The following is a 26,067-nucleotide window of genomic DNA, read 5'->3' as shown; positions in this document are numbered from 1 at the left end:
TATTTTGATCATACTTTAATGGAAAAGGATTCGGGACAATTTTTCTTTAATGCATTCATTCAAGAAATGCAAGAGCACTGGACTGGTATCCTTATCTTTATCCTGTAGTCACCACTTCCACATTATTCTTACCATGATAATTCCACCGAGACAGTGTCTGAATGGATGATTAAATGCCTCTGGAACTCCGAAGGAGGAAAAAGAAACAATTTTTTAGAAAAATATAATACGGAAAACAGTGACAACTCAGAATAAATTGGACAGATATGGTGCAGTGGACATGCTTCGGAGGTTGCTGTGCCCAGTCTTGGCTCAAAAAGCAAGGAGAGAGTAGTTTGGGGACCTGTAAGTCCTTTGATTCTTGCTGCTCTTATATTCCTGCGTTGTCGATCTTGTTGGTTCAGCGAGGAAGAAGGGGGAGGAGGTAAGATGCATGCCGACCCGGGGCTGCTGTTGCCGTTCTTGCAGGGCCTGCCGCAGGAGTTATCTTGGGGCGACCACCGTCTCACCCCATTGCCGTCTTCCCAAGACTTGCTCTCCATCAGCTTGGTATATTTCGAGACCTGCTGCTGTCTTTTGCCTTGAGTTTTTTCTTTAAGTTTCTCTTAGTGCAACTATGTGAAGGTGTTGTCTCTTGGATTTCTCTTTGGGAAAATCAACTGTAAATTGTAAGGGTTTTGTCAACCCTTGCATCCCTCTCTTTCTTCTACATCAAGTTGCTTCTTGAAGCATATTTCCTCACCTCTGCTCTTCTCACTCACATCAATTTACTTCTTAAGGTTAAAAGACTCATTATGCTCCTGTTCTGCAAAGCATGAGTGTTTTTATGCTAAAATGGAGCACAGAAATGAGGGTTGTTCTTGATGTTGTTGAATATGCTCGATTCAGAATGCTACCTTTGTCCCAAGATGTGGCTGATATGATCCTACTATTGTAAAGGAAGTGAAATAGATAAACAATGGTTACTTAAAGGTCCTAAATTTGTTTTCTCAAGATAAAAAAATATAGCGCATCCATTCTCACTTAAATTAATTGCTAGATGTTGATCTAGGTTAGACTTCTTGTGTGGTTATTCTGTGGAAATCTTCTCTGAAATAGGTTGGCCTGAAAGTTGTTAATCTGGATACTTTCTTAGTGTTTTCCATCTTGGTCCATATTTTTATTTATCAGTGATATGTTGCTATATTTTGCACTACTCTAGTTGATGAGATTGCGATAAAAATTGGAACCCATAGTAAGTTTAATTATGATATTCTTCTTGATGCCTTATGGCAATGAGTTATGGCATCAGCCATATATTTTTGACATATACAACCTACAAAGTATTGAATTACCCGATTGGATAAAACTTTTGCATAGAACTGAAAGGAAGGTAAAAAGCTTTGACATATTTGAAACCACCAAGATAACATTTTTCTTTTAAGCACCAGTTATTTACATCAAACTTAAGTGACATAATTAGTTGAAAACTTTTCTTTGTCTCGAGGGCTCAGAGGGATAAAATCTTGAGCAGTTTAGATAAATTTGCACTTCAATATCTTGAAGAATTTGCGAGTCAATATACTTGTAGCTAATGTTGAGAAAAGTAGTTGTTTATATCCATCTCATACCTTATGGACAATGTGCTTGTAAGCTATAAAGAAGTCCTCTTACATGCTACCTTCATGCTAGATGTTCTTGCGAGAACACCACAACCTGAAGAAATACTCACCCATGGCTATGAAGCTGAAGTCAGTTGGAAGATAAAATTGGTAAATTTTGATGGTTTACTTATGACACAATGGTATCAACTTTTCAAGATTTACTTTACATGCAGTACATGGTGTGGTTTTTGTTGTAGAATCTTCTAGGTTGCCATTTCTATCGTACAGCTGTTGAATCTGTTCCGCGCCAAGTCACTAGTAGACCTGCACATAGGCAGCCACATAAGAGTTCTTGGTAGCTAGTTTGTGCATTGAAGAGGATAGTACTGATCAGTTGCTCTCATTATTCAATGTGCCATCTTTCATGCAAACATTCCGTGCAGGGTAATTCAGGGTATAGTTATGTTCTGTTTTTTTTTTCTTATACATGAAATGTAGATAATTTTCCGTGGCAAATTGTGTGTCCTTTGAAGACATTGAAACTGTTGATTATTTTAGAGGTTATTGTATTTTTTTTCCGAGAATTTTGAATTCTGAAAGATAATGGTGAATTGTTGCCAAAACATCTGGAATGCTTTTGAGCAAGCATAACAGCGTTAGGAAATAACAGTATTAAGAGCACTTTAAAAGAAGCATGGCCTTCATCTCAGACATTCCTTTCTTATGGACAAGTTTTCCATACCGAAACTAGTTAACGGCAATGTAGCAAAGAGATATGCAAAATTCTTTTTCATGTTAAAAAAGAAAAATATAACAACTTGGTCAGGTAATCCATTACTTTTCATGTCATTAATTATGGTGTGACATTTGCAAGTTTTCTTCTTTCTTTTTGCTGTCAGATTTTCCATGTTCTCTCACTATAGAATAGTTTCTGAACCTTTCCACTATATTTCTTATCCAACCTTTCTTGGTGTCTGATTATGCCTTCTTAAGTTTCACTTCAGAAAATATAATTTTGTTCCTGGTCGGTCAAAAGAACATCTGACAATCTGAGAATCTTTTGAAAAATAATTGTAGTAGTTACTCAGTCACATTTATTTACTGAAGTGTGCAACTCTATCTTTCATAACCACTCGGTAGTTTATGTTGTATAGTCAATCTAAGGAATGCAAAATGCTTATTGATGCAGAAAGAAGAACTCACATGAACCTTATCAGTCTTCAAATTCTTATTCCAAGTGAACAATCAGAATTTTGCTATAAAACAAGTGACAATTTTTGTCATTATAAAACACAATGTTAAGTCCCTGAAGAATGTAATAGTACTGAATTGTCTTGAATCATATACATGGTGTTGAAATTTTCTTGACATTAGAGAAACTTACCATGTTTTTTATGTTCTCAACCTTAAATGTAAGTTGCAATATATCTCTTATACGAGGGGCCAAACTTAGTGTGGCATATAAACTTTATTTTGGAGTAACAGATAGAATATAATTAGGAAGTTGCTAGACAAAGTATTCCTGTAAAACTTAGTTTCACTTATGATTGGTACAGGATAACCTGATCCATACATCTGCTGTCTCTGACTATGATCTTGGAGGAGATGGAGATCTGTTCAATGCCCCGAAGCCGGTAGTAGAAGAATCATTACTTGCAGTGGATCCTGTGTCTGCTGCTCTATCAATGATCTCTGGTTATGGAAGTGCTATTACAGATGAAACAATACAAATTTCAGATATGAAATCAATCGAAAATGAAGATCTATTATGTGAGGTGCTGAATGACTTGAAGGGAGACCTCCTTTCAAAGACAGTCACAAATGTGCCTACTCTTGAGGCATCGGATATTCCGGTTTCTTTACTGCCGACAGAGGGTTATTCAGTTGGTGGAAAAGACGATTCTTCTGCAGAGGGATCTTTGCAGAAGACTATCAGTTTAAGGTGTTTAAGCACAGTGGACAGTGCTAACCCTTCCAGTGTTGAACCATGTTTGCTTGGCTTACATGAAATGAATTTTGAGTCTGCTTTTGGCATAAGGAGAGCATACAGTGAAGGGGATATCGAGGTCAGAACTAAGAGTGCACTTCCTAGTGTGTTTTTTTTTTCTTTCCTTTTTCCTTGTCCATTAATTACTACTTTTTGTTGATCTGGTTTGTTTATCCATATAGTCGCATCACAAAAAAGTTTCTGAGTGCCATACTTGATTCAAAGAGATTGTCTCTGGGAGATTTCTTTTAATCATACAAGTGCATCAACTAATTGGTGGTAGTTGATTTTTCTTTGCTAACGCGATGTTACATATACTAAGATATGTTTAGGTCTTTTTGTCAATTTCCACAGGATATTGCAGGTCATTGATATTGAGTTTCTTCTGGCAGATTCTTGGAACTAATAACCCAGTTCATGGTATCATGAACACTTTTCCTTCTGGTAAGTTTCTAGCATCCATGGGGGATGCCAAAATCGAGGAGAAGATTGAAGCAAGGAGGATAAAGATTTCTAGGTACAGAAAGAAAAGGACAAGTAGAAACTATGGAAGAAAGATCAAGGTGAAATTCTTTCCTCCATCAGATTGTACAAGTTCTCAGTATGTTAAACAAAAAGAAGAGCTAGCAATCCTTGTAAAGTAGCTAAATGCATTGCCATCCATGCATGATATGAAAACTTTCTAAATGCATTACCATCCATTAATATTTCTTCTCATAGAAACACATGATTGTTTTAGTCCAATGAGTGACAAAATTTTCTACGTATAGCAGTACGCGTGCAGAAAGGCTCTAGCAGACTGTCAGCCTCGCGTCCGTGGAAGGTTTGCGAAGATAGAAGTTCCGAATGCTACGAGTAAGCAGTAAGATGTGTAAAGAATGCCCCTATTGCTAAATGTTTCTTCAGCTGTAGTGTTTGCCAGTATTAAATTAAGTCTTCTGTCGCAGTTATGTAAATACGTATAAATAAATCAGTTTACTAATGATCATAACAAGATTCTGTTGCCTTGTATTATGTCCTAAAGTGGTGATAAACTAAGAAAATTTCTGATATGATATCTATCGACTTGGAAATCTTGATAAACTTTATACTTTTTGAAGCTTCATATATACATACATAGATATGAACTGGTTGCTTCATATAAACTTTATTCTACCTATAGTTCTTCCAGAACAATAAAAGGTACAAATGATCTGAAAAAGATGATTGTTTTGCCATCCTCCTGGAGAGATCAAAACTTCCATTGTAGCTTGTGATTCTTGAGTCCCAACGGTTGATGCCATTCTACATTGTTTCCACAGATCCATTAGGCACTTGGGTGGTTTTCATATTCTATGACCTTCAACTGTTGCTCTGGAATTTAATGTGCAAGGCAATGTTTTGTTTACTACTTCTACGTCGAATTGTTCGACAATGACGCAACTGAATCGAACCAAACAATGGAAAGAGGAACATGTTGCAATGAAGATGTGTAGAGTTGAAGCCAATAGTGCTAACTAGCAGTGCAATCGAATTGAATCGAATCAAATAATATAAAATATTAATATTCGAGTTCGAACTTGAAACATATATGTGATATTTGTATTCGATTCAAAGTTAAAAAATGCAAATCATTTTGGCTCGAACTTGATTCGAAATAAAATTCTATATAGGTCAAAAACTCCAATACTATTTTTAGAAACGCACAAGTATTAAGTTGATCACTAACTAAATCAAATCTTGACCAAGGTGGACTTGGGGGGTCCTGCCTGAAGAACTGAACTTGGGCCTTGCAGGCCCAGCCAGGAAGGGTGGGCCTAGCCTGGCGCAGCCCAGCTTTGGGTGTGTGCATGGTCGTGTCGCGGGCGGCCGGGTTGATGGCGGCCTCTACCTGCGGAAGCGGATCGAGATCGACTCTCCAGGCTTGGCTCGAACTCCAAACCCTAAATATTCCTGGCCCCTTTGATCTGCCGTAAACGTCGCAAGCGTCGGGTTCTGCTTCTGTGGCTCGCGTTTAGAAGGTTTCCTTTCGTCTTCTTCTTTCTCTTCTTCTATTTGAAGTTGTCTTAATTCGTTCTCGATCAGTATTTACAGTTGTATTTGAAATCTTATGATAAAGCTAGTGATTTCGACTTCCTCTACAAAGAATATTATGTGGTTGTGATCCGGAAGCAGTCGATTGTCAACCACACCGCCTTTGGAATTACTTTTCCTTGCAATATGCTCTTCAGTGAAAGCAATTGTTCGTGTTCTCTAGTATTGTGAAAATTCTTGGCGATTCTCGGACTATTTGTAAACAAATACACAGGGAAAAGAAGAGATCAATCTGCCGACCACCTCATTGACATTGTGTTCTTTTGAATTCTTCTTTTTGTTTGTTGTTGATTATAGAATCTGCTTGCAATATTAAACCTTATTAACCTTGTAGTCCTGATGATTAGGATATGGAAATTGACCATAATGATTTGGACACTGATAAAAGACCTCATATTTTATACCGCTGCAAAAGATGCCGGCAAATTGTTGCCTCACAAGACAATGTCGTGCTTCACGAACAAGGCAATGGTCAGTCATCCTTCAAATGGTGTAAACGAAGTGGCACATCCAAAGACAATGAGAAACCAGAGTGTTCCTCGATATTCGTGGAGCCTATGAAGTGGATGGAAGCAGGTATGTTTTGTTGCTTATAAGCTTGACATAAACTTCCATGTCTTATTCCTAGCATGCATGCCACTCAGTCGAAGCAGGCCTTGTCGAGGAGAAACTTTGGTGCTTAGGTTGCAAAGCTCGTTTAGGTTCATTCAACTGGGCAGGCATGCAGTGCAGTTGTGGTGCATGGATTAATCCAGCATTTCAGTTGCACAAGAGTCGAATCGATGAATCTACTCGTTGAGCTGTGTCAATGGCAAGTACTCGCTACTCGACAAGCAATATCACCTGCCTGCATTTTCATTTTTCTTTACAAGTGGCTGAAACTAAATCTTCAAAAACTTGAAGGTTAGTATATGCATCTACTTATCAATGCTAATAAACTATGTATAACTTCAACCTTTTTCCTTTTTTCGCTCATAGTTCATAACTAGATATAAAGTGGATCCCTGCTGTTGTTTTAGTTTCTGAAACAATCAAATCCTCTAGTTTCATGCTTGCCATTTGCTTTGACACATTGATACTGAACACCACAAGAACAGAACTCACATGAAATGACTAAGGGAGAGAATTTCAATTTAGTTAGACTTGTTATATGGATCAAGATTGAAAAGACCTTATTCAATGAAAAGTGAAAACTAAACAGCATCTTAGTTATGAGTAGCCACACTCACATGCATTATACTGGTTCCAACTTGCTAGTTCTCAACTTGATCTTTAGTTAGTGCCTTGGTCTTCTTTTTGTCCTGTGATATCAGCATCTTGTGGAGTTGCTTCTCCAACAACGTCCTGAGATGGTCACTTGAAATTAAGTACTTCTCTAATTTCTCCTTCTCTGCTAAGAGCTCAGACTTTTTGGTCTCTGCTGCAGCAATCCTACCATTATCGATATATCCATCGCTGCCCTGAAGGAGGTTCAGAGTTGATTTGAGCTGCAACGGCATGACATTACATAAAACGAGTTGCATTGCTAAGAGGTCACAAGTGTTCTGTAACAAATACTATACACCATTGTCAGTTCAGATTTAAACCATACATAGTTCTTCAACTAGTAAAGCTTAATTTAATGCTCGATTAGCTCAATTGTTTAAAACCCTCTTACAAAATTGGAATTTGGAACAAAAGGAAGAAATTATCATGCTCTAGATTACATAACCCAATATCTGTGTCAGTACCAAGCTATGTGACCAGCCTGCAACTATCATTTTGATCTTTCTCGTTGTTCAATTAAGTACCAAATCATTAAATATATGCCTTCTAAGAGTTGAGGATAATAGAAGAATCCAAAAAGAAAGAAAAAAAAGGATTAAGCATCATCGTATCGGAGATGCAGAGAGCATAAAGAACTTACTTCGGAGACTGAATCTTGCAGTTTCTGCACCTTGTCACGGTTATCCAAAAGAAACCCCCTAGTGGATTCCTTGAATTCTTCCAATTCCGACATCCGTGCAGTATAGAACTCGTCCCTCGTCTTCTCCTTCTCTTCCAGTTCCTCAATCTCCCTCTTCAAATCCCTAATTTTTCATGTTTCCATCTATAAAGCATGGAATAAAAGCGCTAGTAGGAAGAGGAAAGGGAGATCGAAGAAACTTGCCTGTACTCGCAGGCGGCCACCTGGTGCCGGGCTTCCAAGGCGTCGATCTCGGACTTGCTAGCGAGAATCTGGCATGCTAGCTCAATGCCTCTCCTCTTCAAGAGCAGGCACCGACACTCCTCCCGCCGCAGGTTCTCGATCTTCTTCGACAGCAGCTGCGACTTGGCAAGGTGAAGCTCCTTCTCCGCCTGGAGCAACACTAGCGGATGTGGGTTAGGGTTTGCCGGAGACAGTGGAGGAGGAGGAGGAGGAGGAGGAGGAAAAACCTGAAGGAGGAGAAGCCTTTGGTTTCGAGTGGCTTCCATCTGTTGAAGCCTCTCTTGGAAGGTAGATGGAAACGCCATCGCTGGAAGCTTCTCTTGAAGAATTGGGAAACCGGACTTCGTGTCCTTTTATACTCTCCTCCTCCAGATTTAAATCACAAAATCGGACTGATTTATAAATTAATTTGTATATTATAAAAATTGTATATAATGTATCCTACAACATTTTTTTAAGAAAAAAAAGGGTAAAATCTGTGCTTCCTTCCAACATGATATAGTTAAGGGAGGGATCTCTCTTCAGATAAACGATGGAATTTATCGTCTCAACGGTCTTACACAGTCGATACTACGATTATTTATAAGGAGGTAAATCGAGAAACTACAGTTGGCTATTATGAGGGCATTATCTCGATTTCATCGAGATTCGATCCTTGTGTATTTCAGCAAGTCTAACTCATAGTGACCAACTCAACTAGGTCCCGAAAACAAAGAGGACTATGCCCTGGAGACAAAGAGGGGGTCTCTCACACCTTAGTTTTATATAAAATTTGGAATTTGATGCCACAAATTAACTTATTTGGAATAAAGCTAGAATTTTAATGGGATAATATAATTTATTTTATACCTATATTCTTTTTTGCACACCTTACTTTTGCATAAACTTGGATTTTAATTTACTATAGTTTGAGTTATGATTAATCTGCACTTTGGGGTTCAGGTAGGCTTTAACTAGACTATAGTTTAGTTATAGTCAATGATACATCACTAGAGGTTAATATTAGTCAATTATGATGAGTCAACTAGGAATTCAATTAAAGAGGTTTTGCTCACAAGTAAAAAATTTCTATTTGAAGTTGAGTCGACTATGTGGACGTAATCATGTCCTAAGTGGTTGAATTTGGCCTTCAATATGATGTTTGGATAAATGATTTAAGTTAGATTTTATATTTGATTTAATAAGTATATTAAGTTGTGCAAGAACTTGGTGAGACACATGGCTCGACAAGGTCAAGTGTGGATGATAATTTAGTGTGGACAAGGCAACATATTCAATAGATTCGAAATCTGATAAGAATCGCTCTCGGGACATAGTTGAGTTGGTTACGACGGAACAGACTTGCAGAAGAAAGACAAGGATTCGAATTTCGATGAAGCCGAGCAATACCTTCCTCCGTCGTGACCAACTGCAGTTTCTCTATTTACCTCCTCATAGATAGTCGGGGCCGACCGTGTAGAGCCGTTGGGGTGATAGATTTCACTTTTTTGCAGAAGAGATCTAATAAGAACCATTGAGCTAGTGCTTAAGCAGTAGGGATTTGATTAAAGAGGTTCTGCTCACGAATAGAAAATTTCTATTTGGAGTTAAGTTTGACCACGTTGATATAATCATGCTCTAAGTGGTTAAGTTCGACCTTCAAATTTGATGTTTGAATAAAATATTTAAGTTAGATCTTGCATGTATGTCTAATATGTGTGTTAAATTGTACAAAAATTTGATAAGACATTCATGGAGCTCATGAACTCGGGAATTGACAAGGTCGAGTGTGGATGATGAGTTGGTGTGGTTTGGAGGTTCAATGCATACTTTTAAATAATTTAATTTTAATTTAGTGGTCTTAGTAATACTCACAAGTGTAAAAGAAAAAAAGAAAAAAAAATTATAAATGAGATGGAGCTGTCCAAATAAGTCATGGCCAATTCCTGGCCAACGATATTCCACACCTCAGAATTGTTATTTTCAACTGTCGATCTGGCTTCCTGTAGATTTCCAACTGTCATTAACGATTTTGGGACAACGTGACAAGATAGGAGGAGGAAGAGGTAGATATATATTTATCGACACCTCGCTCAACCTCTCAATCCATCCCTCCCTCATTCTTGCTATCGCTACTAGTTCAGTCGAAGAATCGACACCAAATGAGCATTCTCTCATCTTCGCTGCTTTCGTCTTCATCGCCACCGTCGGAGGACTCTAGCCCATGGCGACCGGCGATAGCGGTGGCGATCGACAAGAGCAAGAACAGCCAGCAAGCGCTCAAATGGGCGGCCGACCACCTCATCGTCGACGCCAAGTCCATAGTCCTCATTCATGTGAGGAGCCCAAGAGGTCTCTATCTCGATCGTGCTCTTCTTCTGTATGCATGCCCTTTTTCTTTCATCGATCAAAACTAAACACACTTTTTTCTTTGCGCTTTGCAGCGGAAGGCCCTGTGAAAACGGCCGGAACCTCAAGTTCAGAGTCGAAGAGCGAGCAAGAGGACGCCGAGGTGGCCGAGCTCTTTCTTCCTTACAGAGCTCTCTGTGCCCGTAAACAGGTAAGCAATTAGCTAGAGCAGTTACGATATCTAGAAATGGCTCGATTGCTCTTTTAATGGAAAGTAAATTACAGTTGCAAATGAAGAAGGTGGTGCTGGAGGGTTGGGATGTACCGAGAGCCATAGTCGACTACGTCGTCGCCAACAGAATCCAAAGCGTCGTTCTTGGCGCTACCAACAGGAACGCATTCAGGTAGGTCTCGCCTTGGATTTGAAGAATATTTTGTTTGTTTGTTTTTCAATGTTTTGATCGCATGATGAATGTTTGCAGGAGGTTTCTGAATCCGGATGTTCCGACGTGTTTGATGAAAAGCCTGCCAGATTGCTGTGGAGTGTACGTGACATACAAGGGGAAGCTACTGACGAGCCGGCCGGCCAAAGTGCGGCCTGCCAATGTCGATGCTGTTCCTCCCAGGCGTTCACTGCAACTCGATCCCCCGCCATCTCAATCATCACCGCAGTTGGATTGCTCCGTCAGGTCTCTGCTCTGTTCTTCTCTGCTCTGCTCATTCCAAGTCCATCAACGAATTGAATTGTTCTATTTTTATTTATCTCCAGGAGCGTTGATACGAGGAGCATGGATTCGACGCCGCGTGAATCCTCGATCACGCCAGTTAAGATCCACCATCTTCGCTCATTGTCCGGCGACGACGTCGACTTGGCAGCGAGCATGGATGAATTCGATTTGGAAAACGAGCAGACGTCATTTTCCCCTGCAGTTCCGGTAGGCGACGCCATTCTTGTCTTTTGCTTCGATCGGTTGATAGTTTTGTTGATCGGCTGTGCGTGATCAGGGACGACGGGCGGCGGGGGACGAACTGCGAAGGCTGAGACTCGAGCTCAAGCAGACGAAGGAAATGTTCAGCGCGGCTCTGAAAGAGGCGACCATCGCCAAACACGAGGCGGAAGAGCTGCAGAGGATGAAGATGGAGGAAGCGCGGAAGGTTGAAAGAGTGAGGCAGTCGGAAGAGGCCGCCCTTGCGCTTGCGGTGGTAGAGAAAGCCAAGTGCAAGGCGGCTCTGGAGGCCGCCGAGGCGGCGCAGAGGATCGCAGAGCTCGAGGTCAAGCGGCGGCTCAACGCGGAGTTGAAAGCCAGACGCAGGGCCAAGGAGCAGCAGCAGTCTCTTCTTCGCTCCGACTTGAGGTGCAGGAAGTACAGCATCGATGAGATCGAAGTGGCCACGAGCTTCTTCGCCCCGTCCATGAAGATCGGTGAGGGCGGATACGGGCCTGTGTTCCGCGCCGTACTCGATCACACTCCCGTCGCCATCAAGGTTCTGAGACCGGACGCGGCGCAGGGGAGGAAGCAGTTTCAGCAGGAGGTAGAGATTCTGAGCTTCATCCGGCACCCGAACATGGTGCTGCTGCTCGGGGCGTGCCCGGAGTACGGATGTTTGGTGTACGAGTACATGGACTACGGGAGTCTGGAGGACAGGCTGTTCCGGCGAGGAAACACTCCGCCGATTCCCTGGCCGGCCAGATTCAAGATCGCGGCGGAGATAGCCACCGCCTTGCTCTTCCTTCACCAGACGAAGCCGGAGCCGCTAGTTCACAGAGACCTCAAACCCGCCAACATACTCCTCGACCGCAACTACGTGAGCAAGATCGGCGACGTCGGCCTCGCGCGGCTGGTGCCGGCCGCGGGGGCCGGCAGCGTCACCCAGTGCAGGATGACTGCGGCCGCCGGGACGCTGTGCTACATCGACCCGGAATACCAGCAGTCCGGCATGCTCTGCGTGCAGTCCGACGTATACTCGCTCGGCGTGCTGCTGCTGCAGATGATCACGGCGAGAGGTCCGATGGGGCTGACGCGCGATGTGGCGCTGGCCGTCGAGAGGGGGGCATTGGCGGAGATGCTCGATGGCTCTGTCACAGATTGGCCGGCGGAAGAGGCCATGTCATTCGCTAAGCTGGCTCTGAAGTGCGCCGAGTTGAGGAGGAAAGACCGCCCTGATCTAGCGAAGGTCGTCGTGCCGGAGCTCAGCCGACTGAGCCGCATCGGTCAAAGATTCGAAGCCAAGCGATTCAAATTGTTCGACGGCGATGTCGGTGCTCCCCCAAACACATTGCGAGGCGCATCCGATGCATCTCCACTCTGCAAATGAAGAAAGTCTCGTCATCATGTTCATCGATCGATTACCAACGATCCTCCATTCGCCAGTTGGCCACATTTTTTAAGAGTTCGATATCAAATTTTCTCATACAATTTGTAAATAATTTTTTTCTCATATATCTTTCTTCTTTTTGGGGCAACTTGGTGGTTCTCCTAACCTTAAGAAAAATACCAAAACAATTCTTAAAAAAATCGAGAAATTCTGACAAGCATCTCCATTTTACTCGTAAACGATCGATGTAATGAAGACACCAAGATTGTATATACATATGAATGGCAACAACATTGATAGTCTTATGATTCTGTTAGTAGTGTCAAATGACCGAGCAGAAACAGAATAATGTGAATGAAATGGTGAAGGCAACTCACCTTGCAAAGGAGACAAAAATGTCTTTAGACTTCAGGTTAATCTCGAAGCTTTTTGGACGCATTTTTGCCAGCAGAACTACGGCCCCTGAAGCCTACAACTCTAAGTTTAGATGTAGGAGCTTTTTTAGCACCAGATGTTTTAGTCTGGCGAAGCTTGTTGCCTTTAGGTGATTCCCTTCTTGAAGCACTGGAAGACTTGTTCGCTCTTGAGAGAGTAATACCCTTCTTTGTTTTACTTGGAGATGCAGCGACTCCTTTTTTCTTACTAGCTACTAAGTTTGGGGAAGCAGATTCCTTTTTGCCGACTTTGGATGAAGGCTTGGACAAAACTTTCATTTTGTACGTCTTATTAATCTGCTTTGATATAGCGGCATCTCTTTTCACACTGTTAATACTGAGTGATTCCAAACTCTGATTTTTCTTTAATGCTTCCTCAATTCTTGTGGCCAACGGTAGATCTTTCTTTGCAACCAGGCTAGTCACTTTGCCTGCAAGTAGAATTTTCTTGTAGACCACAATGATGAAATATAAATGTTCAGAAACTCATACAGGGATTTTCTTTACTTATTAACCAATATCTCACTAGGTAGATATGATTTAAAAAAACACACAAGACAGTTATATCATCATAGCTTGTGACTTCAATGCTAGAATAGTAACTACTTTTACCTTATTTGGTTTAGGAAACCATATTAAAATTTAAAGCAAGAAGGCGTACCTTTGGCACCCATTCGAGCAGTTCTTCCAGTCCGATGAAGATAATCAATCTAAATATGCAACAATAAAGAAATAATTTTCACAGAATGACCAATGAAATGGGCAAACCATGTGCATAATCTACACTGTTAAAGAAAATCTAAAGAAAAAAGAAAAATAACACCCACAGAGTTTTTGGGAAAATCAAACATGATAACATGATCCACAGCTAGGTCAAGTCCTCTAGCAGCCAAATCCGTGCACACCAAAGTAGGACAATCTCCATCGTCACTCTTAAACTTCTTCAGATTTTCAACTCTGACATAATGAAGCAAAACAACAAAAATCAATTAAAAATAACAATCATATGGAAACAAAGAATAATTGCTACGATAACATTTATCTCAAATATATTATAATACATAAAATGCTAATAGCTTTTCATGAGTCGTACAGACAAAAAGCTAAGAATAAAGCCCATTAGTATTCTTCATCTTGAAATTTGTACTGTAGAGGTCTTTGTGTTACAAGAAGCAAGAAAGTTAGCAATGTTTCCTTGGGGGGGGGGTTGGGGGGGGGGGGGGGGGGGGGGGGGGGGCGGAGGGTGGTGCAGGAGAGAAGTGACAGAGAGAAAAAGTTTGTGGAGAGAATAAGAAAAATGATCTCTCATTTTTGCTTCCTTTGAGGGAAGTAAACCAGGAGAGAAATCTTCGCTGTTTCTTTAGAGAGAAAATGGGGTAGAACTTTATTTTGTGAAATTGTTTTTTAAATAAAATATATATATGTTTGTTAAAATTTCTGGCATTTTGCCCCCAGTAGGAGCTTGCTGCCTGATTGGACAGAAGCTAGTTAGTAAAAAATTTGTGAAAGTCTTCCCTGCCTCTTTCATTACTCTTAAGGTGGGTTCCATCCATGCCATAGGGGTGTTTCCTTCTGCAGATGTTTCCAAAGAAATGTGAAAAGAGTAAATCAATTTGCTAAAATCTGTTCCCAACGTTTTGAGAACCATCCATGCTGGATATGAGTCAATGTTACTTATTGGTGCTTCATTGATCAACCAATCCACCATTAGTAGGAATTCTTATGGTCAGAACCAACAACAAAGAAGTAAAGCTAACTTTGTGGATCTGAGAGAAATTTATTCAGCGATGTTCACCTGTTTGATAAATTTTGCAGGAGCTGAAATCAATGCAATGGCCATAAGTGGAACTTGTTCTGGCTGAACAAGGTCCTTTAATCTCACAAGTGATCATTTGAGTCAAAAAAAGGCAAGATAAGAAGGGTGGGGAAAGGGTCAAAAATCTAAAAACAGGACACGGGAAAACTATCAGTAATATTTCACCGGTTCATGGAAGGCTTCAAATCCTCAGTTCTCATATTTGGCCAACTTGTGAAAACAAAATGCTAGTGCAATATCATAGCTGATGGTGGAAGATGGGTTTGTGGCAAATCATAAAACTAAATACAGAAAAAGAAAATTCAAGGAAGATATGCTAGCAAGTCTTAGGTAAGGAATAACAGAATGCTCAAAGCACCAAATATGATGCCCATACAGATAAACACAACAAAACAAAATGTTAAAATCACAAAAATTCCAACAAGTAGAGAAATACAGGAATATGCTCAGATAAATAGACAAATTCAGCAAATAATGAAAAAGAAAGAAAGAATAACCCTAACAAAGCTTGATGAAGTTCACTAGAAACAAGAATTATAAGAACATTATAATATGCTAACAGGATATAAATGGTATTTGTTGAAATATTACAGTAGTAATAGAAAGTCAAAACATGGAACCAAGTGATTTACCTTTCTTCTGCTGGCACCTCTCCATGGTAATTTACGGTGAAAATTTGATTCTCGCCAAGGAAATGATCAACAGCACGGCTTGAGTTCAAAGTATTGCAGAATACCATTACCCTGTTACCTTTTACCAAGCTTGGCTGAAGAACCTGCCATAAAACACTGCATATTGTTTAAAAGACTACATAGTTTGGATTACTCAATTAGCTTTCATAGCAAGTCAGTTATCCAATTTTAACATGTGCACAGAACAGGTAGCTGAAATTGAACCTTAGCAATGAGATGTTAAAGAAATAAATCATTCATACACCTTCCTTCTACTTCACCATATAGGCAGACCTTACACCCCAACTTTGTTAAACTACCACTTGCACCTTAGGATGTAAAAATAATCTTTCTTATTCCAAAAGATGATTAAGTTTAAGATGATGATCAAATTGACTACATTTCATAGATCTAAGTAGCCAAACCAATATAATTTACTCATGGTTCATTGTTGTTCTTGCATTAAGATGGAAAGACAACTCAAACTTCAAATTATTAGTATGAAGAATTATGTCCTAAGTGGTTTTTAAATCATAAAGGTTCAGAAATTTGTAGTCTAACAAAGTAGAAAGAAGTCATGTTAAGAATGCCTGTTCCAGAAATCAAGCATAACCAACCATTTCATCTTTCTAATGTAGAAAAAACCACCACAACAGCTTTTCAGGTGTTGGAAAGATCTACTATTCTTCTATAAATAACATTACAGAAGGAACACACGAGATCTCTGGTATCCAGGATGGAGTTATAACTCATACATACTAGCAATAAAAAGTCTAAACATTGCTACAGCAGTCAATATACAAACTAATCTTCCTCTTCGATGAAGCAATCAGGTAACTACAAATGAAGGAATAATTAAGGTAAGTTTATATTTCTCAAAAGGGAATGTGATAGTGAAGAATATTTTAATTTCTAGTGGATTCACTTGCCAGGTTTTTAATAGAAAATATACATCACTAAAAAGTATCAAGTTGTATTATGCACATTTAATGAAGACAAAAAACCATAGTATCAACCTGCAGACTCAAGACACATGACAAAATGGTTATTATAAATAAATGATAGCAGACTCACAAAGTTTTTAATAAATAGCACACCATTTCCTTCCCATGTCCAACAAACCTAAGATGGCATACTGTCTTTTATTGACTGACATCTGAGTAAGGCACAACAATCTAATTCATAGACTAGACTTTTTCAGCATACGAGAAAATCAGTCTATTAGCAGCTCCACCATAGAAGTTAGTCCTTTCCTATTAGACAATAAACCAAAGTGTCTAAATTCCTTCCAATGCTAATTGTTGCCACCTAGGGCAATCTTGGGTGCTTTAACAAAGGAAGGAAAGAGAGTGAATGAAAAAACAAGAGGAGAAGATGGTGAGGGCGAGTATTTTCTTTGTTTGAAAGTACCTATAGAAAAAGGGTAAAACTAAATCTTGTAAAGGATTCCCTCCTTATTCTCCTCAATTTTGAAGGTTGCTAAAAAAATTGTATATTGAGGGATGCATGATAGAAAATACTTTCCCTCTAGTTGTAGACTCATAAATGGGGAAACCCCAGCCCAAATGCCTCTCGTTGAAGGCTGTAATCCATCACAACTAACAAAAAAAATCTCAAGGAAGACTATGATAAAGAACCATAGTCAACAATTACATTTTTTTTCAGTTGTTCCAATATATGATAGGGCGAAATTAAAAGAAAGGCACAAGAGATAGTTCATTTAATTGAATCAACTAATAACACATGAAAATTAGAAAGAACTATTAACACAACCTAAAAGTTGGGGAAGGGAATGAGAGTGACCTGTAGAAGAGCTTCAAGCTTGTTTTCTGCACCAGAAAGCTTTATAAAGTCATGTCGAGCAGAAGCAACTTTCTTTTGAAAACTAGAAGTTCTTAAATGAATTATTCCCTGGAATTCTTCATCAATCAATTTCTGCACAGCCTACAGAATATTATCATGTCAGATATCACACAATACAGCACAGACAACTTAGGGATTTAAAAGCTAACTCCTATTAGATTATGATTAACATAGTACAAGACAGTCATCCAAATCCAGTCTGAGAATTCAAGGGTTACAGAGCTAAGCATAGGCTATGAATCAAAAGTCTTGAATAGGGTAGCTTCAAGTCAGACAACATGCATAGCCAATGAGAAAGTAGAAACGAGATCTCCTGACATGTATGAATTAAAATAAGGCATTGAAGTTAAGTAATTATCAAAATCTAAGCAAGCATTCAAGTCAGCTTAAAGTCATAAAACTAGAAGAATTACAGTTGTAATCAGCTAGTTTTCCCTCAATATTTACTTGTAATGGAGCTAAGGCTCTAGACCACCCCCCCCCACCTCTGCAACAAAATAACAAATCATGGCCCTACTTCCAAATATCAAAATCACACACTTACTCTCCCGCATACTCAAAAACAGGTTCAGTTTTTTTAGTTCAAAAACAAATTTTGGGCTTTTGAATTCAGCTTAAGCATTGATCATTTGAAATTAAAAACAATGGAAAACTATAGTTGACCACTAAGATATATTGCTTAGGGAATATTATTTTGATTAATCCCTAAACATGTTTTGCATTGTCAAAACCTATTTAGTAAGAAAATGTTAAATACATAAACTAGAAGTGGCAATCCAAATCAAATCATGGTAATTGTATCATGAGTGATCATGTCATTTATGTCAATATACAACTAGATAAAATAATAAACAATTGATTATGTATTTTAAAATAGTTTTACATGATTTAAGATTAATTAAATCTCCTAAAATTTTTCAGACAAGATATTAGATACTAAAATTAGTTTCACTCGGCAAACAGGTCAATCTATGTCATTCATTTACATATTTGAATCATGTCATATCATTTTTGCTTGTCTCTATTGATCATGCTTCAAATCAGTTATATCATGCTAACGGATCATATTTAATATTGATACACTATATAGAATTTAAATATCCAGTTGTTTGATAATGCCATGATATACACCTTATTACAAAGAAGTATCAGTGGGCATAAGCCAATCAGCCATCAAGATTCAAGTAACCAACCTATCACTAATTAGCGACCAGAACTGACAAACAAGAATAGCTTAGCATTGGATACACTCAATATTTCCCAACTACTTATTTGCTCCACATGAAGGCTATATTGTTGATACTCCAGTCCCAACTAATTATATTAGGTGAAGACACTAAGGACTCCATTAAATCTCATATCTGCACCTCTAACTGATTCAGCATGCTATGGAATTTATTGATTGTCTTAAAGTTTTAACATGCCTGTAGAGTAAACTCAATTAATAACATTCATGGTATTATAGAAATGGTAATCTTAGGATCACCACCCATTAAGGAAGACAAGAATTTGCTAGAGGAATTGCCATATATTTATGTGCTAGTGATTTATACTACACCAAACCAATTGTCTGGAAATCCCTATGTCCCAAATCAACACTACATTAATACTAGGTTTGCTTGTGCTAAAAGCCCTTTACAATTGGTTCTTGTCTCTACATGAATTGGCATTAAATAACAAAAACATTGTGATGAGGAAAAGCATATATTAGTAATCACAGTGCCAGCAACATATATAAATGACTGGAAGAGATAAAAGCAGCCCTCTAGCCTAGGTCCAATTGCACAAGCTTTCCTCAACAAGAAGAAAGGACAATAGACTATTTGTCTGTGTACAGCGTAAGCAAAAGCCCATCAGACTTGAAGGTGGTAAATGGAAGGTTTGGATATGTAGTTAAGCATAAAGCAGAAAAATTCAGAACAAATAAATCTCCCACTGCAACAAAAAATCAAAGCTCTTTATTAAATTGAAAACTGATTTACAATGGGGCAGGGATGGTGAGGGCCGTTTTAATAGAACAATTAAAGGGCATGGTCTTACAAACAAATATCAAACAGAAACAAAAAATTCACGAAGAGAACTTTTACTAAATCAAATAATGATTTACAATGGGGTGAGGCAGGGTTAGGGCCCTTTTCATAAAACTATTAAAGGGCATGGTCTTTGTAACTAAAGGTCTAATTATCTTAATAAAATAACAAACTTTTTAAACTCAAAACAAATTTAAAAAGTTTAAAACTAACCCTAAAGTAAACCCTACACCAAGGTTAAATATGCTAGAGTTTTGGTCTTTGAGTGGGTATCGTGCCAACGTTTCAATATATGATGTCGGTGGCAAATTAGAGGTGAAAAGAGGAAGAAGATGAAAAGGAGAAAAAGAAAAAGATAATACAACTATATGCTTGAATTCAAAATTATTTTCCACCTATAATAATATGATTTCAACATTATCTGCTACGAAAACAATTTATAAAATAAAATAAAACCATTATCTCAACTTTTCTTGACCTCTATTGTAGCATATCAAGAGGTGTCGAGTGTTGGCATAAGACGATACTCATTGACATGATTGGCACAACACGTGAGACATTGTTTATGCCTAGTAGTATTGAGTTTCAGTAATTTACCAAAACGGTATATTTCGACCATTTCGGGCAGCGCAATACGAGATTTTAAACGATGCCCTATACTCATATACTGCATTAGATTAAAATTTCCCACCTAAAGTGTTAAAAACAAGTTGGGTGTTCCAACTATTTGGAATGGGCTACATAGATCCATTTATTTCATTCAATACATTCGTAAGGCTATATTACCTACTAGATATTTACTCATTTTTAATTGTATTAACTAGAAGTTTCTTCAGTCAGCTACTCTCACACCTTTAACTTTTCCACTTACAGAGTCTACCGATCATCCAAAAGCATGTCCACATTATACTAACCTATTTTCTCTGATTTTATCATTTATTGAAACAATAATTTGTAACTCCTTGATAGTAATATAGTTGTAGTTTATTATTTTTATTTGTTCTAATATCCTCATCCATTCATATGAGTATTATCAAATATACTACACTAACTTTTCGTTTTTTTAGAAAAGAAAAGGTTTCACACTAACTTTTCATAGGTTGCTCTCTAACTGATTGATAAAAAAATGCCTCGCCGTAACACAATCTTACAAAATTTTGCTTTTACCCAAATAGGCACACAACCACCATACCATACAAGATTTTGAAAACAAACTCCTCTATTTTTGAACACTCAATCTTTAGTCAATATTTTGATAAGATATTCACATTGTTGTCTCCTTGAATAACAAATCTAAAATTTCTTAGCTTAAGAATTTGACAAAGAAAAGGAATATGAAATATGACTCAGATTAAAACAGACATACACACAAAATTTGCATGAAGTTTCAACGAGTATGATCCAACCCATTAGTTCCTTCCACACTAGGTCTTAGTCAAGCTAATGTCATAAAACTTGTCCATTCATTTCCATCTAGATGTGCTAAGAGGGCATCAAGGCATCTTAAACCAACGCTTAATGAGCATTAGGCATCAAGACTTAGTATCCAGATATATAACAGCCAAAATTGCACCATTAGTGGATTAACCCATAATTGCATAATGGCAGCAATTACAAAAGATACATTATGAAATGTGACATGACCATCACCTAATTTAGGATCACATAAATTTCAACACAACTTCACAATTACAAGCAAGTGCTCAATTTCATCTGTCTTTTTCTTTTTTTTTATTTCTCTTTATTTCCATCCATTATTACTTTTGATAGTTAAGAGCAATATTGAGAGCTAATGAAAAGTTATGTAGGCATCTGAACTTTGCATCATAATATGAGTATCTCTGGTTCTGGCTTAATAATTAAAAACAAAATAAGAAAATGGCACCACACATACCACTCACCAAATAAGTTCCATCCCATACAACATCTAGAAAAGAAAAAATTGCTACTAGTTTAATAAAAAAAAATAGAGACTAGATTGATTAGAATGAAAACAACAAATTAATCAAAGCACATCTAGACAAATTTGAAAGTGGTCTGCATCTTTAACTAAATATGCATCTGAAGCTGATTGCATAAAAATGCCATCCAAATGACTTCTTAAAGAACAATATCAAACCTTTGTCATTGTTGCAGTCACCAAAACAGTTTGAAAACCTTGGTCACCAGGTTTTTCTGCACGACTCTTTAGGGGACCAAGAAACTTGCGTATGTCAGGACCAAAACCTTGATCAAACATTGTGTCAGCCTCATCCAACACCTAGTATAAAGTTGGTCAAATTCAATATCATGTTGGTACTATTACTCATCAACATATTTCTGTAAACAGAACAGCAAAGAATTGCAATTAAATGAAACTAGCAACATAGAATCAATTTAAACTCCGGCTGATTCTGAGAAGTCCTACCAAGTACTTTATGTCCCCATAAACCATGTTTCCTTCATTGATATGCTGAAGAATTCTCCCTGGGGTTCCAACAACCATATCAATTGGTTCACTTAGTGAATCCTCTTGAGGTCTTAATCGGCCACCTCCGCTGATCATCGTTGATCTAAAGCGTGCATGGTGGCTAATGGACTTTGCTACGTGGAAAACCTAAAGATTCACAAAATATAAAAATCCATAAAGGATGAAATTTTACACAGTATACTTTTTCCACGTTTTCAGTATCTAGCCTAAGTGAAATACTTGACCTGTTCACATAACTCCCTCGTAGGACAAAGTACCACCACTCTGGGACGCTTGGATTTCATCAACTTTCCAGACACTGCTTCATCATGCCGCATCAACTGCGCAATCAAAGATCTAGACGAGTGAAAATTGAAGAAAGTCGACCCAGATATCTGATCCGAAGTTAATTTCAAATGGATAATTGTTAAAAGAAGGCTGCTTTATCATAAAATCTTTAAGCACTGTTCTGAGGTAATGTAACTGCAAATATCTTCCAGGAATGAAATCGTGAATCAATCGTTCAACAAACTGCAAACATGCAAGATCATTTGCTCAAAACAGAGAATCGTACATAAGTACAGGATCAAGTTCGCTTAGATGATGTATGAAAAAGCCAAAAGTCGTAAACTAAGTGGATGGTAGACAGAAAATGATCCTATCAAACGCAAGATGAAACAAACGTGAACCCTGGGTATATGTATTTAAAGAAAAAGGTAAATGATAAGGTAGAACAAGATAAGGCGGCAGTTCATAAAGTGAAAATAACAAAAACAAAAAAAACCTGAACTATAGGTAGCATATACGCCAGAGTCTTCCCAGAACCAGTATGAGAGCCCAAAGCCACACTTTTACCCTCGAGAATCGCAGGCACAGCGATGCACTGGATCTCGGTAGGCACAGAGATGCCCATCTCCTTCACGGCTCCCATCACCTCGTCGCTCAAGTTCAATTCCTCAAAGCTCTCCACCATATTGCTCCGCTTATCCTTGATCTTCTTCCCGTCCGCAACATTCGCAGGTTTTGGGAGCGAGGTAGGGGACGACGCTCGCGACTGGGCGGGTCCCTTGGCTTGGTCCTTGAGATGCCGATGGCGTAGGCGCTCAAGAAGGACCGAGTGCAGGAGGGGTCTCACTTCCTGCTCCGGCTCCACGGTAGTCGTGGAGGCTGCGGAGGCGGGAATTGAGGAGAGGCATAGAGGGCGGGCGAGCACAGGGAAAAGCCTAGGCGGCGGCGGGAGGCGGGGATTGGAGAAGGAGCGGAAGGTGCGCGATAAGAATAACGAGGAGGAAGCGGCAAAGAGGGCTTTCCCGGCACCACCACTGGCGGCCATGGCCATGGGCATGCCAAATGCGGCGGCGGCGGCACCGAGCGAGGGCGAGGAGTGCGGATAAAGTCGGGGGACTCTGGATATTTACGGGTAAAAGAGTAATTCTACTCCACAGTCTTGTCTTTGTCTAGGACCTGAAACCAGCCTAGCCAAGCCAAGCCAAGTCAAACCAAACAATTCGAACAGCTTAATCAAATTGAACCGAGCTTGAGTTTAGTTTATTTATTTTTTATTTTTTTATACAGATCTAATATTCTGTGCCACCCCGTGCGCGACACAGCCGATCCATTGCCGTTGCCGCCACCCTCGCCGCGCCGTCCACCACCAGCCACCTGGGCCTGATCGACGCGCCACTCACCGGCACGTCGGCTGGCATCGGATTCCAACCAGATTGTGGCCGAAAACAAACGCGGCCAGCAGTGGCGCGTCCCATTTCCGGCCAAATCGCGATCGGTCGGATTCGCAGTAGCCGATCCGATCGCAATTTCCTCGACCGGTCTCCAACCACGATTTGGCTGAAATCCGACCGCGATTTGGTCGGAAACCGACGCGCCCCGATGCCGGTCGCGTTTCCGACCAAATTGCGTCGGATTCCGGTCACAATCCGGTCGAAATCCGATATCGGCCGACGCGCCGACGAGTGGCGCGTCGATCGGACCTGGACCGATGGTCGGACGGCGCGGCGAGGGCGGCGAAAGCGGCGGGGATCGGGGGCGGAACACTGTGCATTCCTACATTTGGACGTTCAAATCTGGCGCGCGATCACGTGATGGACGGTGAATCGCGTGTCGCACACAGGCGCGCACGAGGGAGTCGCGCAGAATATCAAAATCATTTTTTTGATAATCTAATTGTCCGGTACATTATATGAAAAGGACAAGAATGTATTTTCAAGTGAAGCTGGGGAAAATTTGTCACAGTTATCTTCAGATGTGGTTAATCCATCACTGCTAAGAATGACAAGCCTTTTACTTGTACTTACCACTAACCGTCGTTTTAGTGAAAATAACAAAAGATGCAAAGCATTTAAATGGCGTCAGGGTTAAAAATCTGCAGCACAGCAAGAGCTGCTCGCTGAAGACTCTCTTTTTCTTCCTCCAGTACCTTACTCCTAACTTCCACAGATTCCTTGCATTTCTCAATCTCTTCCGCTATCTCAGCGGATGTTTGTTCAATCTCGCTGTCGTACAAATAAATTTTATTAGTGAAGGCTGAATATGTAGCGAATATTTGTTGCGAGTAATATGAACCATCCATGTATTGGTCCTATTAATTAATAGTGAGTCAAGTTTATTGCTTTTATAGTTAAAAATAAAACATGCAGATAAAAAATCTCACCTAGTCATTTTAACCACGCTCTCCATTGCATCCTGAACTTGTTGCCATGTCTCTGTAAGGTTAAAATGTGTCAAGTAAATCCATTTGAAATCTTAAGCCCCTGGTGAATCAACTATCACATGAAAGAGTATTTATGACAAATGTTGATTGACAAAAGATCTACTATTAAATACAAAAAAATCAAAATTGACTTCAATAGTCAATATCCTTCAAAGAATTAATGTTGAAAAACATATTTACTCCCAGACACATGATAGCAGTGCAAGAGATTCTATGAAAGTTTGATGTATGGCTAATAGTAGAATTATACCCAAAGTCTGACTTTGTTGAATTTTTAGTGATCCTCAATTTGGTCCCTGATATCCACAATTTAGTCTTCATACACAAATGATCTCAATTAATTTGATTTTCAACATAAAGCATCAAGGATTTGTTGGGTTAGAATATGAATTTCTTAGATCAACTTGAGATTTTACAAGATTCAGTAGCTCTGAGAGTTCAAAATCTTCATATTAATGTTAAGCAGACGCTAGAGCCCTCAAAAATGTGACTATAGGTAAATGATAAAAGATAAAAATGTTCTAGTTCACAGTTTGTTTACATCTTCCTTTTTCATTGCTAATGCCCAGGCCTTTTTTTTCCTTTTTTTCTTTTTTTTTTTTTGACGTATGACGCCAAAACATTCAAAAGGAAAACTCTTTTACACTTTAAAATACTGATGCCCAAAAGTTGGAGTGGCATTTTCCAGGTGCTAATGCAGATTTGGAATACCATCCACATAAGAAACATCATAACCCAGGACATGAATCAAGATGAAAGAGAAACACATGGATTAGTTGCATCGAAAATGAATCCCCCTATCAGCTGAGATTTACATGAACTACTAATCACCAAGGACATGGATTCGTTGCATCGACAATGAATCCCCCTATCAGCAGAGATTTACATGAACTATTAATTACCAAGGATATCTTGGAGAAGACAAAATCCCACTTAATTAGAGAATATGACTAAATTACTTAGCACTTCACAAATGAGCCAATGGAAACCTAAATTCGCAAAATCATAAACATTTCAAAAATCTTTTCACACACACACAAAAAAAGGTTTCAAAAATCTCCCTAATCAATCGGGCAATTATTTCCCAAAGCATCTTCTGCATTGCCACTCTCTACTCATGGCCATTGAACTGGACTCGTTAATTAAAGGATCAAAACCAAATCGGCTTGCTTAACCTCCAAAATCTTCGATAAAGAAGTCGTCCATGTGGATATCTTACCACCAGAATCGGCATGTAGAAATCCGGGGCTAAAACTATCGTAATCTATCTATACGAACACCGTATCGATCAACTCTGAACTAGAAGAATCAAAGTACCCTTTTCATTTCAGATTGATAGGCGAGCCAAACAATGGCGTGAGGAGTACGCAAGAGAGAGTTAGTTCCTACCGCAGATGAGAGACGAGATCTGGGACTGGATTTCGGCAGGAGGAGACGAGCTGATATCGATCGCCTTCGCGTCCTCCATCTCGAGTTGCTCCATGTCGGCGGGTGCCTGAAGCGAAGCGAAACTGACACAACGATGAAAAAGCCGCTGCGTATAATAGTACATATATTGGCGCTTCAAACTTTTTTTTTTTTTAAAGTTGTTATAGGTCGAT

At 39.3% G+C, this 26,067-nt stretch overlaps 6 protein-coding genes across 9 annotated transcripts; 3 read left to right on the top strand and 3 right to left on the bottom strand.

Moving 5' to 3' along the window:
• Nucleotides 1–193: 193 nt before the first annotated feature.
• LOC141827743 (uncharacterized) lies at nt 194–4,570 on the top strand. 3 transcript variants are annotated; one of them, XM_074715060.1, is made up of 4 exons: nt 194–549; nt 3,140–3,649; nt 3,963–4,133; nt 4,344–4,570. In XM_074715060.1, the coding sequence occupies exons 1-4, from the start codon at nt 430–432 to the stop codon at nt 4,434–4,436; spliced, it is 894 nt and encodes a 297-aa protein (XP_074571161.1). In that variant the 5' UTR covers nt 194–429; the 3' UTR covers nt 4,437–4,570. The 3 variants fall into 3 exon arrangements, with proteins under 3 accessions (XP_074571161.1, XP_074571160.1, XP_074571159.1); XM_074715059.1 differs by having other exon boundaries at nt 4,341–4,570; XM_074715058.1 differs by lacking the exon at nt 194–549 and adding an exon at nt 1,474–1,751 and having other exon boundaries at nt 4,341–4,570.
• An 883-nt stretch (nt 4,571–5,453) lies between these two features.
• LOC141826457 (putative inactive dual specificity protein phosphatase-like At4g18593) lies at nt 5,454–7,141 on the top strand. 2 transcript variants are annotated; one of them, XM_074713706.1, is made up of 4 exons: nt 5,454–5,570; nt 5,991–6,219; nt 6,288–6,454; nt 7,070–7,141. In XM_074713706.1, the coding sequence occupies exons 2-3, from the start codon at nt 5,994–5,996 to the stop codon at nt 6,440–6,442; spliced, it is 381 nt and encodes a 126-aa protein (XP_074569807.1). In that variant the 5' UTR covers nt 5,454–5,570; nt 5,991–5,993; the 3' UTR covers nt 6,443–6,454; nt 7,070–7,141. The 2 variants fall into 2 exon arrangements, with proteins under 2 accessions (XP_074569807.1, XP_074569806.1); XM_074713705.1 differs by lacking the exon at nt 7,070–7,141 and having other exon boundaries at nt 6,288–6,597.
• LOC141827045 (uncharacterized) lies at nt 6,893–8,136 on the bottom strand. Its single transcript, XM_074714328.1, has 3 exons — nt 7,793–8,136; nt 7,550–7,712; nt 6,893–7,130 (listed from the first exon to the last, which is right to left on the bottom strand). The coding sequence occupies exons 1-3, from the start codon at nt 8,134–8,136 to the stop codon at nt 6,897–6,899; spliced, it is 741 nt and encodes a 246-aa protein (XP_074570429.1). The 3' UTR covers nt 6,893–6,896.
• Nucleotides 8,137–9,972: 1,836 nt separating this feature from the next.
• Nucleotides 9,973–12,504, top strand: LOC141827044 (U-box domain-containing protein 34-like). Its single transcript, XM_074714327.1, has 6 exons — nt 9,973–10,162; nt 10,255–10,370; nt 10,445–10,563; nt 10,642–10,869; nt 10,929–11,094; nt 11,147–12,504. The coding sequence occupies exons 1-6, from the start codon at nt 9,973–9,975 to the stop codon at nt 12,473–12,475; spliced, it is 2,148 nt and encodes a 715-aa protein (XP_074570428.1). The 3' UTR covers nt 12,476–12,504.
• Nucleotides 12,505–12,713: 209 nt separating this feature from the next.
• On the bottom strand, nt 12,714–23,148 carry LOC141826456 (DEAD-box ATP-dependent RNA helicase 39). The gene is made up of 9 exons (XM_074713704.1): nt 22,523–23,148; nt 21,984–22,079; nt 21,697–21,885; nt 21,409–21,549; nt 17,200–17,340; nt 15,358–15,500; nt 13,737–13,866; nt 13,571–13,619; nt 12,714–13,340 (listed from the first exon to the last, which is right to left on the bottom strand). Exons 1-9 carry the CDS (start codon nt 23,081–23,083, stop codon nt 12,889–12,891), a joined length of 1,902 nt encoding a protein of 633 aa, XP_074569805.1. The 5' UTR covers nt 23,084–23,148; the 3' UTR covers nt 12,714–12,888.
• An 830-nt stretch (nt 23,149–23,978) lies between these two features.
• On the bottom strand, nt 23,979–25,961 carry LOC141826028 (uncharacterized). The gene is made up of 3 exons (XM_074713285.1): nt 25,856–25,961; nt 24,407–24,458; nt 23,979–24,248 (listed from the first exon to the last, which is right to left on the bottom strand). Exons 1-3 carry the CDS (start codon nt 25,947–25,949, stop codon nt 24,095–24,097), a joined length of 300 nt encoding a protein of 99 aa, XP_074569386.1. The 5' UTR covers nt 25,950–25,961; the 3' UTR covers nt 23,979–24,094.
• Nucleotides 25,962–26,067: the final 106 nt, after the last annotated feature.

The sequence above is a fragment of the Curcuma longa genome, chromosome 4 (assembly GCF_044706935.1).
Source record: "Curcuma longa cultivar G26 ecotype Majalengka, Jawa Barat chromosome 4, ITB_CL_G26_1.1, whole genome shotgun sequence".
Lineage (NCBI taxonomy): Eukaryota > Viridiplantae > Streptophyta > Magnoliopsida > Zingiberales > Zingiberaceae > Curcuma > Curcuma longa.
Note: the sequence above shows the minus strand (reverse complement) of the source record. Positions and strands in the feature narration are given on the sequence as shown.

Coding starts and splice junctions, on each gene's coding strand:
- LOC141827743 (XM_074715058.1), top strand. CDS start 1,614: ATGGACAATGTGCTTGTAAGCTATAAAGAAGTCCTCTTACATGCTACC. Junction 3,650..3,962: donor ACAGTGAAGGGGATATCGAG/GTCAGAACTAAG, acceptor TTCTTCTGGCAG/ATTCTTGGAACTAATAACCC. Junction 4,134..4,340: donor ACTATGGAAGAAAGATCAAG/GTGAAATTCTTT, acceptor TTCTACGTATAG/CAGTACGCGTGCAGAAAGGC.
- LOC141826457 (XM_074713706.1), top strand. CDS start 5,994: ATGGAAATTGACCATAATGATTTGGACACTGATAAAAGACCTCATATT. Junction 6,220..6,287: donor TATGAAGTGGATGGAAGCAG/GTATGTTTTGTT, acceptor CATGCCACTCAG/TCGAAGCAGGCCTTGTCGAG.
- LOC141827045 (XM_074714328.1), bottom strand. CDS start 8,136: ATGGCGTTTCCATCTACCTTCCAAGAGAGGCTTCAACAGATGGAAGCC. Junction 7,713..7,792: donor GTGGCCGCCTGCGAGTACAG/GCAAGTTTCTTC, acceptor ATGAAAAATTAG/GGATTTGAAGAGGGAGATTG. Junction 7,131..7,549: donor TGCAAGATTCAGTCTCCGAA/GTAAGTTCTTTA, acceptor ATGCCGTTGCAG/CTCAAATCAACTCTGAACCT.
- LOC141827044 (XM_074714327.1), top strand. CDS start 9,973: ATGAGCATTCTCTCATCTTCGCTGCTTTCGTCTTCATCGCCACCGTCG. Junction 10,371..10,444: donor CTCTCTGTGCCCGTAAACAG/GTAAGCAATTAG, acceptor AGTAAATTACAG/TTGCAAATGAAGAAGGTGGT. Junction 10,564..10,641: donor ACCAACAGGAACGCATTCAG/GTAGGTCTCGCC, acceptor GAATGTTTGCAG/GAGGTTTCTGAATCCGGATG.
- LOC141826456 (XM_074713704.1), bottom strand. CDS start 23,083: ATGCCCATGGCCATGGCCGCCAGTGGTGGTGCCGGGAAAGCCCTCTTT. Junction 21,886..21,983: donor CGAGGGAGTTATGTGAACAG/GTCAAGTATTTC, acceptor GTGAATCTTTAG/GTTTTCCACGTAGCAAAGTC. Junction 13,620..13,736: donor TTGATTTTCCCAAAAACTCT/GTGGGTGTTATT, acceptor TTGCATATTTAG/ATTGATTATCTTCATCGGAC.
- LOC141826028 (XM_074713285.1), bottom strand. CDS start 25,949: ATGGAGCAACTCGAGATGGAGGACGCGAAGGCGATCGATATCAGCTCG. Junction 24,459..25,855: donor GATCTCGTCTCTCATCTGCG/GTAGGAACTAAC, acceptor TTAACCTTACAG/AGACATGGCAACAAGTTCAG. Junction 24,249..24,406: donor AGCGTGGTTAAAATGACTAG/GTGAGATTTTTT, acceptor TTTGTACGACAG/CGAGATTGAACAAACATCCG.